Raw genomic sequence first — 19596 nt, 5'->3', positions numbered from 1 at the left:
ATTACAAATTTTGGGGGGCGTTTTTTCCCTTTTACCTCTTGTCAAAATGAAAAGTATGGGGCAACACCAGCATGTTAGTGTAAAAAATTTATTTTTTTACACTAACATGCTGGTGTAGACCCCAACTTCACCTTTTCATAAGGGGTGAAAGGAGAAAAAGCCCCCCAAAATTTGTTAGGCAATATCTCCCGAGTACGGCGATACCCCATATGTGACCCTAAACTGTTGCCTTGAAATACGACAGGGCTCCAAAGTGAGAGCGCCATGCGCATTTGAGGCCTGAATTAGGGATTTGCATAGGGGTATTCTATGCCAGTGATTCCCAAACAGGGTGCCTCCAACTGTTGCAAAACTCCCAGCGTGCCTGGACAGTAAACGGCTGTCCGGCAATACTGGGAGTTGTTGTTTTGCAACAGCTGGAGGCTCCATTTTGAAAACAGTGGCGTACCAGACGTTTTTCATTTTTATTGGGGAGGGGAGGGGGGCTGTGTAGGGGTATGTGTATATGTAGTGTTTTTTACTTTTTATTTTGTGTTAGTGTAGTGTAGTGTCTTTAGGGTACAGTCACACAGGCAGGGGTTACAGCGAGTTTCCCGCTGCGAGGTTGAGCTGCCGCGCAAAATTTGCTGCATCGCAAACTTGCAGACTGATACTCACTGTAAGCCCCCTGCCCATGTGAATGGACCCTGTACATTCACAGGGGGGGAACCTCCAGCTGTTGCAAAACTACAACTCCCAGCATGCACAGTCTATCAGTGTATGCTGGTAGTTATAGTTTTGCAACAGCTGGAGGCACACGGGTTGGGAAACACTGAGTTAGGAAACAGACAATGTTTCCCAACCAGTGTGCCTCCAGTTGTTGCAAAACCACAACTCCCAAACATTCTCAGGCATGCTGGAAGTAGTAGTTCGGCAACATCTTTAGAGCCAGATGTTGCCGAACTACAACTCCCAGCATGCTTGGAGTTGCAGTTTTGCAACATCTGGAGGACTACAATTTGCAGACCACTAATACAGTGGTTCCCAATCTGTGCCCTTCCAGATGTTGCAAAACTACAACTCCCAGTATGCCAAAACTGTCCAGGCATGCTTGGAGTTGTAGTTCTGCAACATCTGAAGGGCCAGATGTTACAGAACTACAACTCCCAGCATGCCTGGACAGTAAGGGCATGCTGAGGATGTGTAGTTTTGCAACATCTGGAAGGGCACAGTGGTCCCAAAACTGCGGCCAAGGGCTGTCTGGGCATGCTGGGAGTTGTAGTAAACAGGGTCCCAATACAGCAATGCATGTCGCTTTACGGCGACGTGCATTGCTGTAAAGGGCCCGACCGCGGCTGAAGAGGAACTCACCTGTCGCCGCCGCCGTCTTCATCGCCGGGATCCGGGTCTTCAGGGACGGAGGTAAGTACCGGGGGGCGGTCCCCAGCACTCCCCCATCCCCCGCCGCGTCCTCCGGTCTTCCTCCCCTCCTCTCCGGACTTCCAGGGGCCGGGCAGGGCGGGAGGAAGTAACCGCCCCCCCTGTGATTGGTCGGTTAACTAACCGACTGATCGCAGGGGATAGGAGGAGGTGGCAGGCTTGCCACCTTGCTCCTATACTTTAGCATGGTCCTGGCTGTCTGTGACAGCCGCGATCATGCAAAATTACCGGGCGGTCGGATCCCAGAGACCCGATCAGCCCGGTATCGCCGCAGATCGCAAGGGCATGGCCCCCCTCGGCGGTTTCCCTGGTTGCCTGCTGAAGCATTTCAGCAGGCATCCGGTTCCGATCTCTGCCCGGCGAGCGGCAGGGACCGGAAAACGCCATGACGTTGTGGAACATCATTGGTCCTTAAAGCCCAGGGTGCCAAGACGTTCCACAACGTCATTGGTCCTTAACAGGTTAATGACTGCAAAAAAGGTACAGTCAGTCAATCACAGGCCCTTTATTACCACAGGCCAATTATCAAGAACAATCGCTACTACAAACACTCATTCGACTAGGACACTTCTCCGAAGCACAGAATGACAAACCCTGTGAGTAACAGATAGTAGATATCTGAGAGAGAAGTATAGGTGCTAGAAACCTAAAAAAATATATGTACATGATCAGGATTAGGTACTGAGTAACATATAATAACATTTTTCCACAGAATATGACAGGTACTATTTAAAACATTTTAGGCCATTAACAGCATTGGCCTGAATGAAGGAGAGGTGTGCTAGGTGTTGTGAGAAGCTCGTGCCCAAATGTTCTGCTTTATTTATTAAGCGAAGACAAACGTTTTAAAACCATATATGACTTACATGATTACCTTGCTTTACAAAAAAACAAATAAACATACCCTGAATTCTAAGTAATTGGGGGTCCTCTGTTCAGGATCCTACTTGCTCTGCATTATTCTATCAACCCTTTGATTCAAATGTACACAGTGTAATAATTAATTTCTCCTGTGGTGGCACTGCAAGAAAACTGAACACTTACTGACCCAGATATCACTTTGAGAATTTTAGTCGGAAAAGGATAACATGCAGTTGAATGGGTTTTCAGTTAACCCATTCACACTGCAGAATTTTCTGGACGAGATTTCCGATAGAAAATGACGACCAAATAATTCCACCAGATCATTGAACCTGCTTAATGTTCTGGCGGAACCTGCGCCACGGACACTGACATCTATCGAGATGGCAATGTCTGTGTGGTCCTGAATCAGTCGGTGCTGGCCGCACTAGGAATCTCTGGCAGGATTTTGTTCAGCCATAAATTCCGAAGTGTGAACCCGGCCTTATTGTCAAGGAACCCTTCTAATAAATAGGGACTGTCCAAAGTATAAGGTGTGGTCTATTTCATGGGTGGAGTCTAAGGTGCTAGGTATATTCTGGCTATCATATAATACACTAATGACTAAAATAAATGCTTAGTACTGCCAGAACTGAGAAACAGGTCAAATATAACAAGTGCTGGGGGTTTGCAAAAATTACCAAAAAGGAAACGCAAGCTGGTGCTAGTTATTTCAGTTCAGCCTGTGAAAGCACAAACTATTAAAATAACCACATACTAAATCTGCTGTCAAGTGAGTGGCCTAGTTAATACAGCAGTTTCTTTATAAATTCTACACTGTAATATATACATGTCTTACTAATAATGACTGCTCGAAATTGCAGCTCCGTATGAAACTTTTCTAGCCGATTCAGTATTTCTACATTGACCTTTATATTAACCCGACATAAAAATAGAAATGTAGCACTTGCAGTTCTATAGACGACTATAATTCACATTGCGACACATATTGTTACCCCATTTTTACACATCGATATTACCAATTATTTGCCTAAATGGTAGGTCAGTGTTTCCCTACCAGGGTGCCTCCAGCTGTTGCAAAACTACAACTTCCAGCATGCCCAGACAGCCAAAGGTTGAGAGTTGAAGTTTTGCAACAGCTGGAGGCACTCTGGTTGGTAAACACTGTATTAGGTACTCAGTGGAGGGTTAATTTCATTACTATTATGTTTGATTGTATAATCTCTTGTTAAGGGTGCACACACATGTAGTGGTTTTTGGGTGAACCTAATTTTACTGGAATCTGAGGATTTTAGAATTAGCCAAAAACCACAGAAATTCATGGTTAAACTGCGTGTGGTTATTGTCGTAGAGTTCCCCTGTTTGTGGAAAACCTGTTGGATGTGCACCTCTCTAAGCAAAACACAACCATTGACTAAACGACCAAACAATTAAAGTTAACCTGGAACACCAAATGTAGAAAATGCACTTTTCCTTTGATCCTTCCTGTTTGCGAAAAATATATATTCTATTCTTCCATGTTTCCCAGCCGGACAAGACCCCTCTCTTACTTTAAAGGGGTACTACCCTGGAAAACCTTTTTTTCAAATCAACTGGTGCCAGAAAGTTAATCAGATTTGTAAATTACTTCTATTAAAAAATCTTAATCCTTTTTAGTATTTATCAGCTGCTGTATGCTCCACAGGAAGTTCTTTTCGTTTTGAATTTCCTTTTTGTCTAACCACAGTGCTCTCTGCTAACACCTCTGTCCATTTTAGGAACTGTCAGGAGCAGGATAGGTTTGCTATGGGGATTTGCTCCTACTCTGGACAGTTCCTAAAATGCACAGAGGTGTCAGCAGAGAGCACTGTGGTCAGACAAACAGGAAATTCAAAAAGAAAAGAACTTCCTCTGTAGCATACAGAAACTGATAAGTACTGGAAGGATTAAGATTTTTAACAAATATGTTTAACTTTCTGGCACCACGTTTTCAGGGGAGTACCCCTTTAAGGCAACTAGCAGCAAAAGCTTGCCTACCCCATTGCTTTTCTACTTAAAACTATGCACATGCCCTGTACTTTAGCTGTGTATTATAAGTCAAAGGGATCACCAGGTAAATGGACTTGAACGCTCAAGGAGTTTTCTCCAAAATCACTACTGTTGATAAGTTTTTCCTCTATTTATTATTATTGTTAAATGTTAGTGCTCCTTTCCATTGAACCCATTTATCTCATATTGCAATAAAAACAATAATAATCATAAATAATAATAATACATTTATAAAAAAAATCCTCTCTATACTCTGTGTGTCCCATGATTTTAGCTATGTGCCAGCTCCTCTTCTCAAATTTTAGTCTGGCTCTAAGAGAACTGGCTGCAGCAGGAGCCTCCCCCCTTTACTCTAAGTGCAGCAGGATAAAAAGGCTGTTAAGCCCCACTCACTGTCAAAGCCTTAGCCCTCTGAAGTTCCACAGCAAAAGGTTTAAAGGAGTTATCCAGAATTAGAAAAACAGAGCTGAATTCTTCAATAAACCCTGTCCCTAGGTTGTATGTGGTATTGCAGCTCAGTTGCATTGGAGTGAATGCAGCCAAGTTGTAATAACACACACAGAAGAAGATACTACAAGAAGATGATGAAAATTCTAAAAACTAACCAACAGCAGGTGGCACGGCAGACATCACTGCTCTGAGCCATCAAGCCTTGTGTTAGCCCAGAAACTGCTTCATGCCAAGAGATATTGCTGCTTTTGGGCCTGCACAGGATTTAAGTAAAAGTGTTGGCATTGGTCGTGCCCGGTCTGTCAATCAAGTAGGCGTGATTACAGTACGGGGCACAGTGACTACTTCAGAATGTTGCATGCCTCAATGACTACTTGAGCCTCATTAGCATACGGTGCAGGAGACTTTTAAAATACACTACAGCAGATGCTCAGGAGGACATACAGATTCTTATATCCCATGTAAAGGGAACCTGCCACCAGGTTCCACCTCCTTATAGTACTGGTGGCAATACATTATATAGGGGAAATAAGGTTTCCTATCAGGTCCAGAATTCCTCCTAAACATCTGCTATAGTGTCGAAAATCAGCTTTAAAAGTGTCCTGCGCTGTATGCTAATAAGGCTTAAAGAAGTAGTCCAGTACTGAAAAACGTATCCCCTATCCTAATGATAGAAGATAATGTTCAGATTGTGGGGGGTCCGACCGCTGGGACCCCCCGCGCGATCTCACGTACGGGGCCCTGGCTCTCCGGCCAGATAGCGTGCATCGACCACCGTACGAAGTGGCGTCGACACACCCCCTATGGCAAAGCCGGAGATTGCTGAATGCAGCGCTCCGGCTCTGCCATAGAATTGTATTGAGGGGGCGTGTCAGCAGCCGCTTCATGTGGTAGTCGACACGCTCCCTTCTTGCGGATTGTTGGGGCCCCATACGGGAGATCGCCCCCTGCGATCTCCCGTATGGGGCCCCAGCAATCCGCGAGAAGGGAGCATGTCCCAGCAGATAGGTGATATGTTTTTCAATACTGGAATACTCATTTAAGTTGTCATCATGGTGTGTGGCATCCTAAAGTAGTCACCGCGCCATTGGCCGTAGCCACACCTTCTCAGGCTTGATTGGCAGCCTGGACATGGCAGATGTCCCCACTGCTTTACGGCCTGTGCGAGATTTCACAAATGTCCTGGGCATAAAGTGACTTCTGGGGTAACAGGAGACTTGAGGTAGCAGAGCTAGGATGCTGGCTGTGCCCTGGCTGTCAATCAAGCCTTAGTAGGTGTAACTACTTCAGGATGTTGCACGATCCAATGACTACATAAGCCTTATTAGCATAAGATGTGGGACACTGTTAAAGCTCATTTTCTACACTATAGCAAATGCTCTGGTGGCAGCATGTTATATAGGGTTAAATAAGGTTTCTCATTCGGTCCAGTTGCCCTCTTGAACATTTGCTATAGGGTAGAACCTGTTGACAGGTTCCCTTTAATCAAGATATAATAATTATAAAAGTAGTAAAAATAATCTATGTGAATACTATATACCAATGTGAATCTTATATTTTATATAAATAAAGGGTTAGTTACCTGGTTCCGATCTCGAGCGCTTGTGTACCTGATCCGCTGTATGAAGTAAAATATCAACCAAGCCGAAGAAATAATCATCAGGACGATAAAAGAGATGGAGACGAAAACCAAAGAACCTCGGCTCAAGTTTTTGGCTGGGCTTCGAGACCCAACTGCTATTGCCATAAGCACAGAGATGTTCCTTTCCACATAACTGAGGATTTCTCGACCCGTAGACTCCGAAATCATTATGGCAACGATATCTCCAGTTCCTGATGTGGAAAAGAAAGAGAAAACACATAAAAAATTGATAATTTATTCCATTTTAGAACGTTTCTATTTAATATATAAAGCACAATACAAAACCGTGCCTAACATCCAAAAATATTAAAATAATTCAACTAAAATAGCCTGTAGGATTGGAAAGAATTTCCAAATCTATCACACTATAAACTAAAATTACAAAAAAAAAAAAAACAACAACTCTGTAACATTAAATATGCATTGTGAAGCCACTTTGTAGGATGGGCTCCATAGAGAATACCAGCAAGCTGGGGCAACTAATTACCAATACCCTGACAACCAGATATTTTTAAATGCTAAATGCCTAGGCAGACATGGCATCTCTATATTCAATGCAGGATCCATTGGGAAATTAGGCTTGGAAAATGCTGGACTAATGGAAATTTTATTTCCTACTACAAAATCATACATCTAGCTAACAGCTGAACTCATGCCGGCTTATATCATTTAGTGACAGGCTTAGAACGGATGATGGAACCATAATTCTCACTAGATAACTGTAATAACACTTGTGAGATAGCAAAGGCTCTCGTATTCACATGGACTATGCATATATTTGCGGGTGCAATAGTACAGCTCTTGAAAACACATTTGTTTGGTGGGGGTTGCAGAATATAAAAAAAAAAAAAAAAAAAGTGAAACTTAAAAGTATACTTGTTTTAACTTTTGTTTCCATAAGTCAATAGCGTATGTATAGATAAACTTTGTAATAGTAATATCTTTTCAAGAGAATCTGTCATGATCATGTTAAATGTTATAATCCTCCCAGTTCACTGCCCCCATCATGATAAACCACCCCCTGCCTTTGTTTTTTTTATATTTTTTTAGTTTACTACCTTGACATTGCTCTGTATTTTCTGCTCAGTCTCAGTCACACTGCAACACACAGCCCAGAACAGTTCAGCGTGTGAGATGAGCTATGATTGGCTAAGGCTGCACACACTGGAGAACTGGTGAAATATACTGGAAAAAGGAACATACAAGAAACTTTGTAAGAAACCCTTCCTCCCTCCTAAACTCCTAGTTAGCGATGAGCGACCTTACAGTAATTCGCTTCGTCACGAACTTCGTCTCGGCGTTTACTGACTTTAGCCTGCATAAATGAGTTCAGCTTTTAGGTGCTCCGGTGGGCTGGAAAAGGTTGATACAGTCCTAGGAGACTCTCTCCTAGGACTGTATCCACCTTTTCAAGCCCACCGGGGCACCTGAAAGCTGAACTAATTTATGCAGGCTAAAGTCATCAACTGTCGAGCCGAGAAGTTCGTGACGAAGCGAATTACTGGAAGTTCGCTCATCTCTACTCATAATAGATCATGATTTTGAGTCCCATTAAATAAATGCATATTTGCAGGAACTGGCCAGACCGTAGTAACTGACTGACTGTGTTGAGGCCATTAAACTGAAAGGGGCTATTGCAAATACTTTTTTGATAGGTTGCTAAAGAATACAACTGATGAACTAGGTAAACACAGAGCGAACTGTAGCCTAACACTGCTCAGCACTGCTCCAAAATGTCCCTCAGGCTCTAAAAGAGTATGTATTTTATGAGAAGCCGCGCCACTCTTGTTTATGCTCTGTGCCTGGTATTACAGCTCAGACCCATTCACTTGAATACTACAATATCAGACCTTTATCTAATCATGTAGCAGTTTGGATGGCCAAACCGATGAAAGACACCCTATAGAAGTCTGATTCAGTTTTGAACCATCAAACCTGCTGACAGCCTATACATGGCTAGAGGACAGGAGAGAATTGATTATTGATCCCTTTAATCTCCCAGCTGCCAGAATGTCAAGCGTTTGGGAGGTGGGCTCTTCTTGTTAGGTGCACAGAACTCTCTATAGTGCATTTTCCTGGCTCCTCCTCATTAGCCATGATTGACAGCAGACTAGACATCATTTACAGCAGAGAGGAAGGGCCTTAACTCTTAGGCTTCATGCAGCCATGCAGAATGTGCCGTCTTTTTCTCCCGCTATTCATAACGGGGCCCAGCGACCCCATAATAGTAAATGGGAGCCGCCGGGACCCGTTGTTGCCCGTTGCTCCCCATCATGAGACCGACCATTAAAGTCAGATGAAAAAAAAAGTGACTGACGGCCGTTCTTGACGGGGAGAAAGGCAGTGTGTAAGGGGCCTTAGAAGGATACTTTCTTGCCCCAGCATTCTGAACATTTTGTTCAGAACAATTGGAGCAGGTGGCCATGATTATGATGTTACGGACACACCCCCGTGACGTCAGGCCACGCCTCCTCAATTCATGTAGATGGCAGGGGGCATGTCGGCCACCATGCCCCCCACATAGACATGAATGGGGGGGGGGGGGGGTTGGCTGTGACATCACAACAATGGCCGCCGGTACCCGGCTTTTGTTTAGAATGCTGGGTGCTGCGGGAGATCGTGGGGGACCCCTGCGATCGAACATCTTATCCCCTGTCCTTTGGATAGGGAATAAGATGTCTAGCAGTGGAGAACCCCATTAATAAAGAGAGTTCAGGGTACCTAAGGAGAAGAGCCTGCGCCTTGGCAGTTTCTGTGGTTGGGAGATTAAAGCTAAAAGTCAGCACCACCTCTGTCCTAAGATTGTGTGTGGTATTGCAGCTTAGTTCCATTGAGGTTAATCGAGTCACGTTGTAATACCACACACAACCTAAGGACATGGTTGGCGCTGTTTTTGAAAGAAATTTGTTCTGTGTTTCCAATCCTGCATAATCAATTTAAACAACATTTTTCTCTTGACCATGCATGTTGAATGACCAAAACGATAGATATCGTAACACGCCCCTGCCCGTCCTCTATATAGGGCTATCAGCAGTTTTGACAGCGCAGAATTGCTGACAGATGCCCTTTCTTAGGGTCTTTATATGTTTTTAATCATGTTCTTGTGGTCCCACAATATTACTGCTTAGTCACAGAAAAGAATGGATCCCAGAAAAACATAGCAGGAAACAAATCCTTTCCTACTACCCTCAGCTTGGATTTGTTCTGTCTATATGGAGGGAGCACAAATAAGATTTGGACAAGCCTATTAATAGATCTCTGTCCCTGCGCACCAATTGCGTAACTTTCCCTTATGAGACTCTGGATATCAGCAAGCATCCCGCCATATAGGGCCGGAGATTAAAACTAAATACTTAACTCCGTAAACCAATCCTTTAATAAACGTTTATGTAAAATATGCATTAAGCCAGATTCCAAGAAGCCCCTCTGTGTGTTGTAGAGAATCGAGTGACAGGTTTCAGTAATATACAACATGCACCGAATGAACATCGGACAATTAAAGCTACTTAAATACAGCGACATAACTGTGTCATTTGTTTGCACGGCACCTCGCCGGCCTCTGGTTCATCCATATTCTTATTAAAGCTTCTCTTGCTAAGACGTGTTCATAACGCACGTCTGAGGTGCGCACCCAATGCAGTGATGACCTAGGGGTCAATATCAAGAGACAAGATGTCTTGTCATTATGTTTCATCAGAAGGATAATATTCTGCATAAAAGTATACAGTGACCCCCCGACCTACGATGGCCCCGACATACGATAATTTCAACATTCAATGGCCTCTCAGAGGCCATCGCATGTTGAAGGCAGCATCAACATACGATGCTTTTTTATGTCGGGACCATCGCATAAACGGCTATCCGGCAGCGCTGACTGCTTCAGCTGCCACCGGATAGCAGTTTACGGTGCCCCATGTGCTCCGGTGATGGTCACTCACCTGTCCTCGGGGCTCCGGCGCGTCCTCTTCGGGATCCCCTGCATCGTCTGCGCTCTCTATCGACGTCATCACATCGCTGCGCACGCCGTCCCGTCATCCAATAGGAGCGGCGTGCGTAGCGACGTGATGGCGGCGACGGAGAGCGCGGTTGCCGGGGAAGCAGAGGCCTTGCCGGAGCGTCGGGGACACCTCGGGGACGCGGCGACAGTGATGGACGGCGACATCCCGGCCAGCGGTGACGGTCCGGAGCGGCGGGGATAGGCGAGTACAACTTTCTCTCACAGTGGTCTACAACCTGCAGACCTCCAGATGCTGCAAAACTACAACATCCAGCATGCCCGGACAGCCAACGGCTATCAACTGGCTCCGGAAAGTTAAACAGATTTGTAAATTACTTCTATTAAAAAATCTTAATCCTTCCAATAGTTATTAGATTCTGAAGTTGAGTTGTTGTTTTCTGTCTAACTGCTCTCTGATGACTCACGTCCCAGGAGCTGTGCAGTTCCTATGGGTATATTCTCCCATCATGCACAGCTCCGGGACGTGACATCATCATTGAGCAGTTAGACAAAAAAACTTCAGAAGCTAATAACTATTGGAAGGATTAAGATTTTTTAATAGAAGTAATTTACATATCTGTTTAACTTTGTGGAGCCAGTTGATATATAAAAAAAAATTTTGGCCTGGAATACCCCTTTAATACAGTGGCCCAGATTTACTATTGTTGTAGGTGAATTTTTAGTTTTTTTTACCCTATTTGGATTTTATTTGACTGTTTTCTCCTTTTTTTATTTTGTAATTTTTCCTTTTTTAATACAATTCCGATGGATTTTTGAACTGCATTTGAACAAATAAAAGGTCCCCTCATTTCATATTATATCTGGCTACAGTGTTTTTGCCTCCCCCCCCCCCCCCCCCAAATAAAAAAAAAAAAAAAAAAAAGACACCATGCAGCATGTATGATTCTTATTTTTCAGATATCTATTTTAGATGACTATTTTATTGTTAATGTTACTTTAAAAACGGCCAGATTTTTTTTTACTATTGAGTTCTATTAAACTAAGTTGACAGCTTGTTTGTTCCCACATGTATTTATTTATAGCTATAATTCTATTGATGTTTACAGACATTTTTTTTTTTTCATTTCTAATTTGGGCCACATTTTAAGCTGCAAACATCCCTAAATATGGCCCAAATTTCAGCCATAAAATTACCATTTTTGAGGACTCAAAATAAGGTCCATAGTGTTAGGCTATTAGTGGAATCAGCCTGGGATACAAGATATACGGTATATATTATAGTGACTTGTAGACTTGTAGTCTGGCTGTAATCTGTAGTCTTCTTTTATGCTTTTAATATGTTCATACTTTATTCCTTGATGGTATATATCATTAAAATCATTTCTGGTTTATTTAGTTCTTACATTTGTGCCGGCAATGGCAGATACATCAGGAGGCGCAGAAAAACAACATCTGGCTACTGCAACTCCTCTAGACCCATGTTTGCCAACCAGGGTGCCTCCAGCTGTTGCTAAACTACAACTCCCAGCATGCCTGGACAGCCTTCGGCTGTCCGAGCATGCTGGGAGTTGTAGTTTTGCAACAGCTGGAAGCACCCTGGTTGGAAAACACTGCTCTAGACCATGGTATCAGCACAGCAGTACCAAAACTTGAGCCACATAAGACTGCAATGACCGTTACCACAATGCCCAACAGTACTTTTGCACGACCAATTGTACTTTGTAATGACATCACTCATTTTACTATAAAGTGTATGGCGCAACCCAAAAAAATATAATTTATGCTTACATGCCTTACTATTATTGTGCTGCTTTTAAAAAAAAAAAAAAATAAATAAATAAAAATAAAGAATTATTTCAACAAAAATATTGTATTCTGAACCCTTTAACTTTTTTCATTTTCCCTATACGGGGCTGTGTGAAGGCTCATTTTTTGCGCCATGATCTGTAGTGTTCAGTACCACTTCTGATTACTTTTGTGTTCAATTTATCAGGGTTGTGATGTGGACATTGGCATTATTTTACTATTACACCGTTCACCATATGGGATCATAAACATTATATTTTAATCATTCAGATAATTTCACATGCAGTAATACCGAATATGCAGGGTTTTTAATTTATTTTTATTTAAAAAATAGAAAAAGGGAATGATTTTAATCTTTATTAGGGGAGGCGCTTATGTGTGTTTAAAAAAAATGTAATAAAAATTACATTTTTATTAGTTTACTTTCACTTTTTTAGGTCCCCCATGGGAAACTTTTACATGCAATCAGATTGCTTACACTGAGTAATGCTTTGCTGTTGTATAGCATTACTCAGTGTTATTGGTGATCTGCTAGTAGATCCTCACTCATCATACTCTATCAGCAGGTTGGAGCCGCAACCCACACGGAGCAGGTGAGAGGAACTCCGACAGGGGAGCAAACTGATTGGACCTCCGCATACATGTTGCGGGGTAGCCAATTGGTTTAGGGGTCCGGTGATTATGATTACGGCACTTACGGGGTTAATGAAGGAGACCAGCAAGAACGCTGTTCTCTGTCATTGACTGTAAGGGCTCGTTCACACTGCGGAATCTCCGCTCGCTGAATTTAGTGAGCGGAGATTCCGCCTGGCCGAATACTTCGGCGCTAGGGCCGCGGGGCACTGAGCCGTCACCATTGAAGGCTATGGTCCGCTCGTGGATTCCGCACAAAGAATGAACATGTTCTTTTTTTGCGCGGAACACTTTCAGCGGCGGAAATGTCCGCCGCTGAAATTCCGCAGTGTGAATGGGTCTCGCGGAGACCCGTTCACACTAATGTTAAAGTTCACACCGCGGAATTGCGCCTGCGAAATTCCGCGGCAATTCCGTAGTGTGAACGTACCCTAAGTGCATGTCTGCTGACAGCTCCTGCACTCACTTGATAGTTACTCTGTTGCTCAGGATGTAAGTGTACTTCCTGGTGCTTTAAGTACCAGGGCACCAAGACTTCTATTTACCTCCAATGGGGGAGATTTATCAAAACTTGTGCAGAGGATAAGTTGACCAGTTGCCCATAGCAATACCGTTATATACCGTGGAACCGCCAAAAGTTACAAAAATACCACGATACACACATTTGGTCATACCTCCCAGCCCTAACATGTAATACAGGTCTGTTCTGGATCCATCGGAAAAAAAGCCTCGATGTTAGTGTGAACAAAGTCTTAACAAATGTAACAAAGGGATCAAATACAAAAACTGATCTACATTCTTTTTCTTTCAGCATCTTCATATATCTAAGGAGGAAAAATCTAAATAATTTGTAGCAGCAGTAGCCAATGGCTGTCCGGGCATGCTGGGAGTTGTAGTTTTCCAATATCTTGAGGGCCTCAGTTGGAAGAGCACTGCTGTACAGTGGAGGCAGGAGTCTGCACAGGAAAGGGGCCACCGATTAATATTCTTATGAGCCTTCTCTACTATATCCAGACAACATTAATTGAGAACAACGTCGTCGTGTCCGTAGCTCTCATTAAGCCTTATTGTTATTACGACCAGAGCAAATATTTTCCAATGTAACCGGATATCCCAGAGAAATGTTATTCCTCTAAGTATTCTCAATTCCTCATTATGCGCTCTTACTCTTCCGAGTTACTGGAAATTAGGCAAATTCTGGTGCCAGAGAATATTAAGAACGTCCACGAAATGAGTCTGTGGGCAGCCAGTAATGTGACATTTCCAGAGAAGTCAACCTCTCATTGATCACATTGGGGATGGAGATGAGAGGTTATGAGGAACCAATACAGCACAGGTCACCGCCACTCTGGGTAAAGAACTGCCAAATGCACTTCATGTTATTACTGATGTCACGGTATTATCTATGGTAATAGACATGGCGGTAGAGAAGATCACGGAGTATTAAAGTGACCAATAAGCTCCGGTAATTGTAAGATTTCAGATGACATCTATTACTCTCAAATCCTGCCGTTACCACTAGAGGAGTTTTATTACTATTCGTTCTTTCCAGGGCCTCGGTTTTTCATTAATGAAACACTTAGAAAAAAAAAATTGGGATGTATATAGTTCAGTCAGCATAGGCTATTATTGGAGAATAATGTAGAGGTTCTTTTGTATGTCTTGTGCTTACCTATTTTAGCTGATGGATCATGCTCCATTTAGGTTTAAAATTCCACACTGAAGTGATTCTGAAATGCAGCCTACAATTTTCCATTAATCCTCAGAGTGTGGTGTTTGATCATGGCAGCTGGTCATTGGGCAGCCCATTTTGACCATGAAGGGGTAATCTGCCCCTAGACATCTTATCCCCTATCCAAAGGCCCCCCCCCCCCCCCCCCCGTTGACGTCACGCCCAGCCCCTCAATGCAATCCATGGGAGGGGGTGTGGCGTGATCAGACATCTTATCCTCTATTCTTTGGATAACGGATAAGATGTCTGGGGGGGAAGCCCCTTTAAGGACACAGCCATCTGCATTTCTACATTTCAGTTTTTTTACTTCATGCCTTTCAAGAGCCATAACTCTTATTTTTCCATCTACGGATCTTTATGCGGGATTATTTTTTGTGTGACCCAGTTGTACTTCGTAATGACACCTTTCATTTTACCATATAATGTAAGGCACAACTTAAGAAAGTATCCAAAGTGTCCAAAAGAAACATAGTGCACACCACAGTAAAACTGACATGTTCTCTTTATTCTGTGGGTCCATACGATTAAAATGATATCCATATGTTTACACGCTTTTCTACTATTGTACTACTTAAAAAAGCGGGTGCTGCAGGGAGATTGCGGGGGGGTCCCAGCAATCAGACATCTTATCCCCTATCCTTTGGATAAAATGTTTTTGCCCAGAATACCCCTTTAAAAGTCTTTAGGCTGCTTTCACATACTGAATTCTTACGGCATTTTCAACACAATTATACAGATTTTGGTGAGATTATTGTAAAAATTACACATGGTTACGGTATTTTGCACATAATTTCAGGAAAATCATGCCAAAAATAAACAAATAAAAGAAAAATCTGGGGAAAAAAATGCAACGTGTGAACACAACCCTGGAGGGGGTAATTAACTACTATATATCCTGATCCAATAGAAATAGCAGCAACATATAGATATGGAAGTGGAGGGGTCTCGGAGCTAGCCGGAGGGGATCTGGTAGGTGATGATGCAATCTTGTAGTTCAGGACTGACATCCTCAACACACATTAAGCCAAAAAACTTTGTGAGAGTCAGACTGGATCACATGACTAATTTATAGGGCATGCTAGGCACTGTAGTACGGTAGCTCCCTATAAATGGATCTTGAGAGACAGTTTTCTTACTGGAGGAGAGCTAATACATAATGGATATGTTCTGTCATACAGACAGGCGGTCGTGTGTGTCACGTAAGGTTATTAGTCACAAAAACACACACTGTATGGGGGGGCCAAGTGCAGACCCATGACCCAGTCAGAGGTCATTAGGATACCCTTTGGACCTCTGCCCAATAAATGGGGGTGAATGTGAATACATCAGCAGGCCATGAAGGTAACCGCATAGAATGATGGTGAAGGAGGTTTCTCCATCAGGTCTCACAGACAGAGGCATTGGCTCTCTAGCGTATTATAAAAATGAAGGGGCAGTCAATAAAAGTGATTTATGACTTCTATGATCCGCTGTGATACAGGGACATCTTCCCGATGACATCTTGAATGGTAGACTGTCATGTCTGGACTAAAGATGAGGCCACCCTGTTATTTTAGGAAGCATCACGTCTTGGTTAAGGTCACAGTCATGTTTTATAATACAAATACCATTCACATTCCGATTTCCCAAATGCAATAAACACATGCACTTAGACGGCTGAAGTAGAAACATAAGCATTAACCCTTAAATGTTAAACAGACCTCTGTCTGGAAATGCCTGCAGAAGGAAGATAAAAACAAAAAACAAAAAAAAACAAGGCTCTTGCCTTATGCTGGAAGATTTAAAGTGTACCTGTCATCAACAAAAACTTTTTTTTATAAAATGAAGATAATACAATTATATGTATATTTGTATTATATGTTGGTTGGTCATATTTGTGAAATATGTATATTCTTGTCCCTGCAGCTACTGTGTCTCTATGAGGAGTCCAAATACAGGAAGTGAGGGTGGACAAGCAGGGCTCTGTGCAGTGATTACAAGCAGGGCTCTGTGCAGTGATTACAAGCAGGGCTCTGTGCAGTGATTAAAAGCAGGGCTCTGTGCAGTGATTAAAAGCAGGGCTCTGTGCAGTGAGGACAAGCAGGGCTCTGTGCAGTGAGGACAAGCAGGGCTCTGTGCAGTGAGGACAAGCAGGGCTCTGTGCAGTGAGGACAAGCAGGGCTCTGTGCAGTGAGGACAAGCAGGGCTCTGTGCAGTGAGGACAAGCAGGGCTCTGTGCAGTGAGGACAAGCAGGGCTCTGTGCAGTGAGGACAAGCAGGGCTCTGTGCAGTGAGGACAAGCAGGGCTCTGTGCAGTGAGGACAAGCAGGGATCTGTGCAGTGAGGACAAGCAGGGATCTGTGCAGTGAGGACAAGCAGGGATCTGTGCAGTGAGGACAAGCAGGGATCTGTGCAGTGAGGACAAGCAGGGATCTGTGCAGTGAGGACAAGCAGGGATCTGTGCAGTGAGGACAAGCAGGGCTCTGTGCAGTGAGGACAAGCAGGGCTCTGTGCAGTGAGGACAAGCAGGGCTCTGTGCAGTGAGGACAAGCAGGGCTCTGTGCAGTGAGGACAAGCAGGGCTCTGTGCAGTGAGGACAAGCAGGGCTCTGTGCAGTGAGGACAAGCAGGGCTCTGTGCAGTGAGGACAAGCAGGGCTCTGTGCAGTGATTACAAGCAGGGCTCTGTGCAGTGATTACAAGCAGGGCTCTGTGCAGTGATTACAAGCAGGGCTCTGTGCAGTGATTACAAGCAGGGCTCTGTGCAGTGATTACAAGCAGGGCTCTGTGCAGTGATTACAAGCAGGGCTCTGTGCAGTGATTACAAGCAGGGCTCTGTGCAGTGATTACAAGCAGGGCTCTGTGCAGTGATTACAAGCAGGGCTCTGTGCAGTGATTACAAGCAGGGCTCTGTGCAGTGATTACAAGCAGGGCTCTGTGCAGTGAGGCTCTGTGGCATGCTATGGGCTCACATATGAGGATGGTTGACAAGTCAGGAGCCTGCACGAGCCCTGCCCTCACTTCCTGTATTTGGACTAGAGAGACACACACAGGCAATAGCTGAAGGGACAGCAGTTGTTTCACCCAAAAATATACACATTTTTTAACCAATGTATATTACAAATATACATATAATGGCATTATGTATATTATATGAAAAGTTTTTGTTGACGACAGGTACACTTTAAGAGATTCTCCATAAAAATGTATATAAAACTACTGAACTGGGTTGTACAGGATTATAAAAACATGGCTCCTTTTTTTCCGGGAAATAGCAGCCACACTTGTCCATTGGTGGTGTTTGGTATTGTATCTCCGCTTTAGTGAAGGAAATGGGACTAAGCTGCACAACCTGTACATACCATGATGTTTGGGCCATATTACCTAACCAAAGTCTGTGAAATGTGTTTAGAATATTTATCATGTATTAATTTTACTTTTTTATTGCAGGTTTTATCATCCCAAAGACGCTTTCATTTGCAGCCACCAACAGTCAGATAGGCGTGGCCAGGGTTACGCTATGCCGCAGTGCATTGACACACAGGTCCTCAGCGCATGCACGCTTCTTCAACCCACTGAGCGAGCACTCGCTCCCTCTACCTTCCCTGCCCTGAGCACCTGCGCAATGCTAGAGGCAGAAAGGGAGGGTAGAAATCAGTAGTGAACACTCACTCGCCATGGTACCGTAGTGGCGATAGAGCGTGCATGTGCTGAGGACCTGTGTGCCAATCACACAGCGATCCCAGAGCTGAGGGAAAGGAGGGAGGCATGGCTGGATCGGGGCATAGCATACCCCTAGCCACGCCTATTCGACTGTTGGTGGCTGCAAACAAAAGTTCCTTTTGGGATGATAAAACCTGCAATAAAAAAAGGTAAAAGTAATACTAGATAAATATTGTAAACACATTTCACAGACTGTGGTTAGATAATATGGCCCAAACATCATGACAGTTCTGCTTTAACATAAAAACTTGATTTAAACAATAGGTCATTTTCTGATTGCATCCATTCTATGCATTTAGGTTGGTATAATGACCTGTACGAGTGAATGAACAATGCCCCAAATGGAACCACAGAGCTCAAGAGTCACCATGCAATGCAAGGTTTAGATTTTTTCTTTTATTTCTTTACCTCCCTGAACCAGAGGTACCTTTTACGTTAACAACGGCCTCTGACATTCCTAGAAACAACCACAATCCTCAATGTTGTACACATCGATGGGCTGAAATGCTAAACCACGAATCAATGCCAAGCTACAGGGCCGCTGCCCTTGTCAATCACACAGCCATTTGCCAACATCAGAGAAATGTTCAAATGCAATGTCAAATCCATAGTGAGCTGAAGCTCGTACTGATTTTTTTTTTCAATAGGGTTATTTATTTATTATTATAATTTTTTTTAACCCCTTCAGAGATCACATCAGTACTAGTGCACAAAGTATACATAATATGTATGTGTGTATGTATATATATATATATATATATATGTATGTATGGGGTGTGAATTGGCAAGAATCTGGCGATACAATACGTAACGCGATACACGTATGATGATACATCGCGATATATCCCGATTCTGTCTCAAAGACGATATATATTGCGATTTTTACGCACGTAGTGATACCAAATATGTTTATTTTTGTTATGTTTACATGTTTTTATAAAGGAATAGGGGGGTGATTTGAACTTTTAATATGGAAGGGATTAATGTGTGTCTTTTAAACTTTTATTAAAACTTTTTTTTCTTACACTTTATTAGTCCCTTAGGGGACTTTTAGGAGGAATCATTAGATTCCTCATACAGATGAATATAGTTCTATTGAACTCCATTGATCTGTGTGCTCTGTGATCCATTGAGAGAGCCTAGTCCAGCCAGGCTCTATCAATGACAGAGCCGCAGACAGCAGAGAACAGAGGTAAGTCCTCCAGCTACCTCTATAGTGGATCGCCCCCCTGTGATCGCGCAGCTCTGTACACTGTATAGTGGCCATTTTGAGTTACTGCAGTTTAGCTCTCATTCTCTTAAATGGGAGCTGAGCTGCAATAACCCAACTTGGTTACTACACAATATACGGACCATTCTGCTTCTAT

At 43.3% G+C, this 19596-nt stretch overlaps 1 protein-coding gene across 5 annotated transcripts in view; it reads right to left on the bottom strand.

The window, feature by feature from the left end:
* RNF130 (ring finger protein 130) overlaps window positions 1-19596 on the bottom strand; it is a 220168-nt gene that overhangs the window by 113895 nt on the left and 86677 nt on the right. For all 5 annotated transcript variants that reach the window (XM_056516991.1, XM_056516995.1, XM_056516990.1 and 2 more), the window contains exon 3: window positions 6341-6591. In XM_056516991.1, coding sequence (XP_056372966.1) covers window positions 6341-6591 — 251 coding nt within the window. The remainder of the gene's footprint in view (window positions 1-6340; window positions 6592-19596) is intronic.

Source organism: Hyla sarda, chromosome 4, assembly GCF_029499605.1.
Source record: "Hyla sarda isolate aHylSar1 chromosome 4, aHylSar1.hap1, whole genome shotgun sequence".
In the NCBI taxonomy this organism is placed as follows: Eukaryota; Metazoa; Chordata; class Amphibia; order Anura; family Hylidae; genus Hyla; species Hyla sarda.
This window is presented reverse-complemented; position numbering and strand designations above follow the sequence as displayed.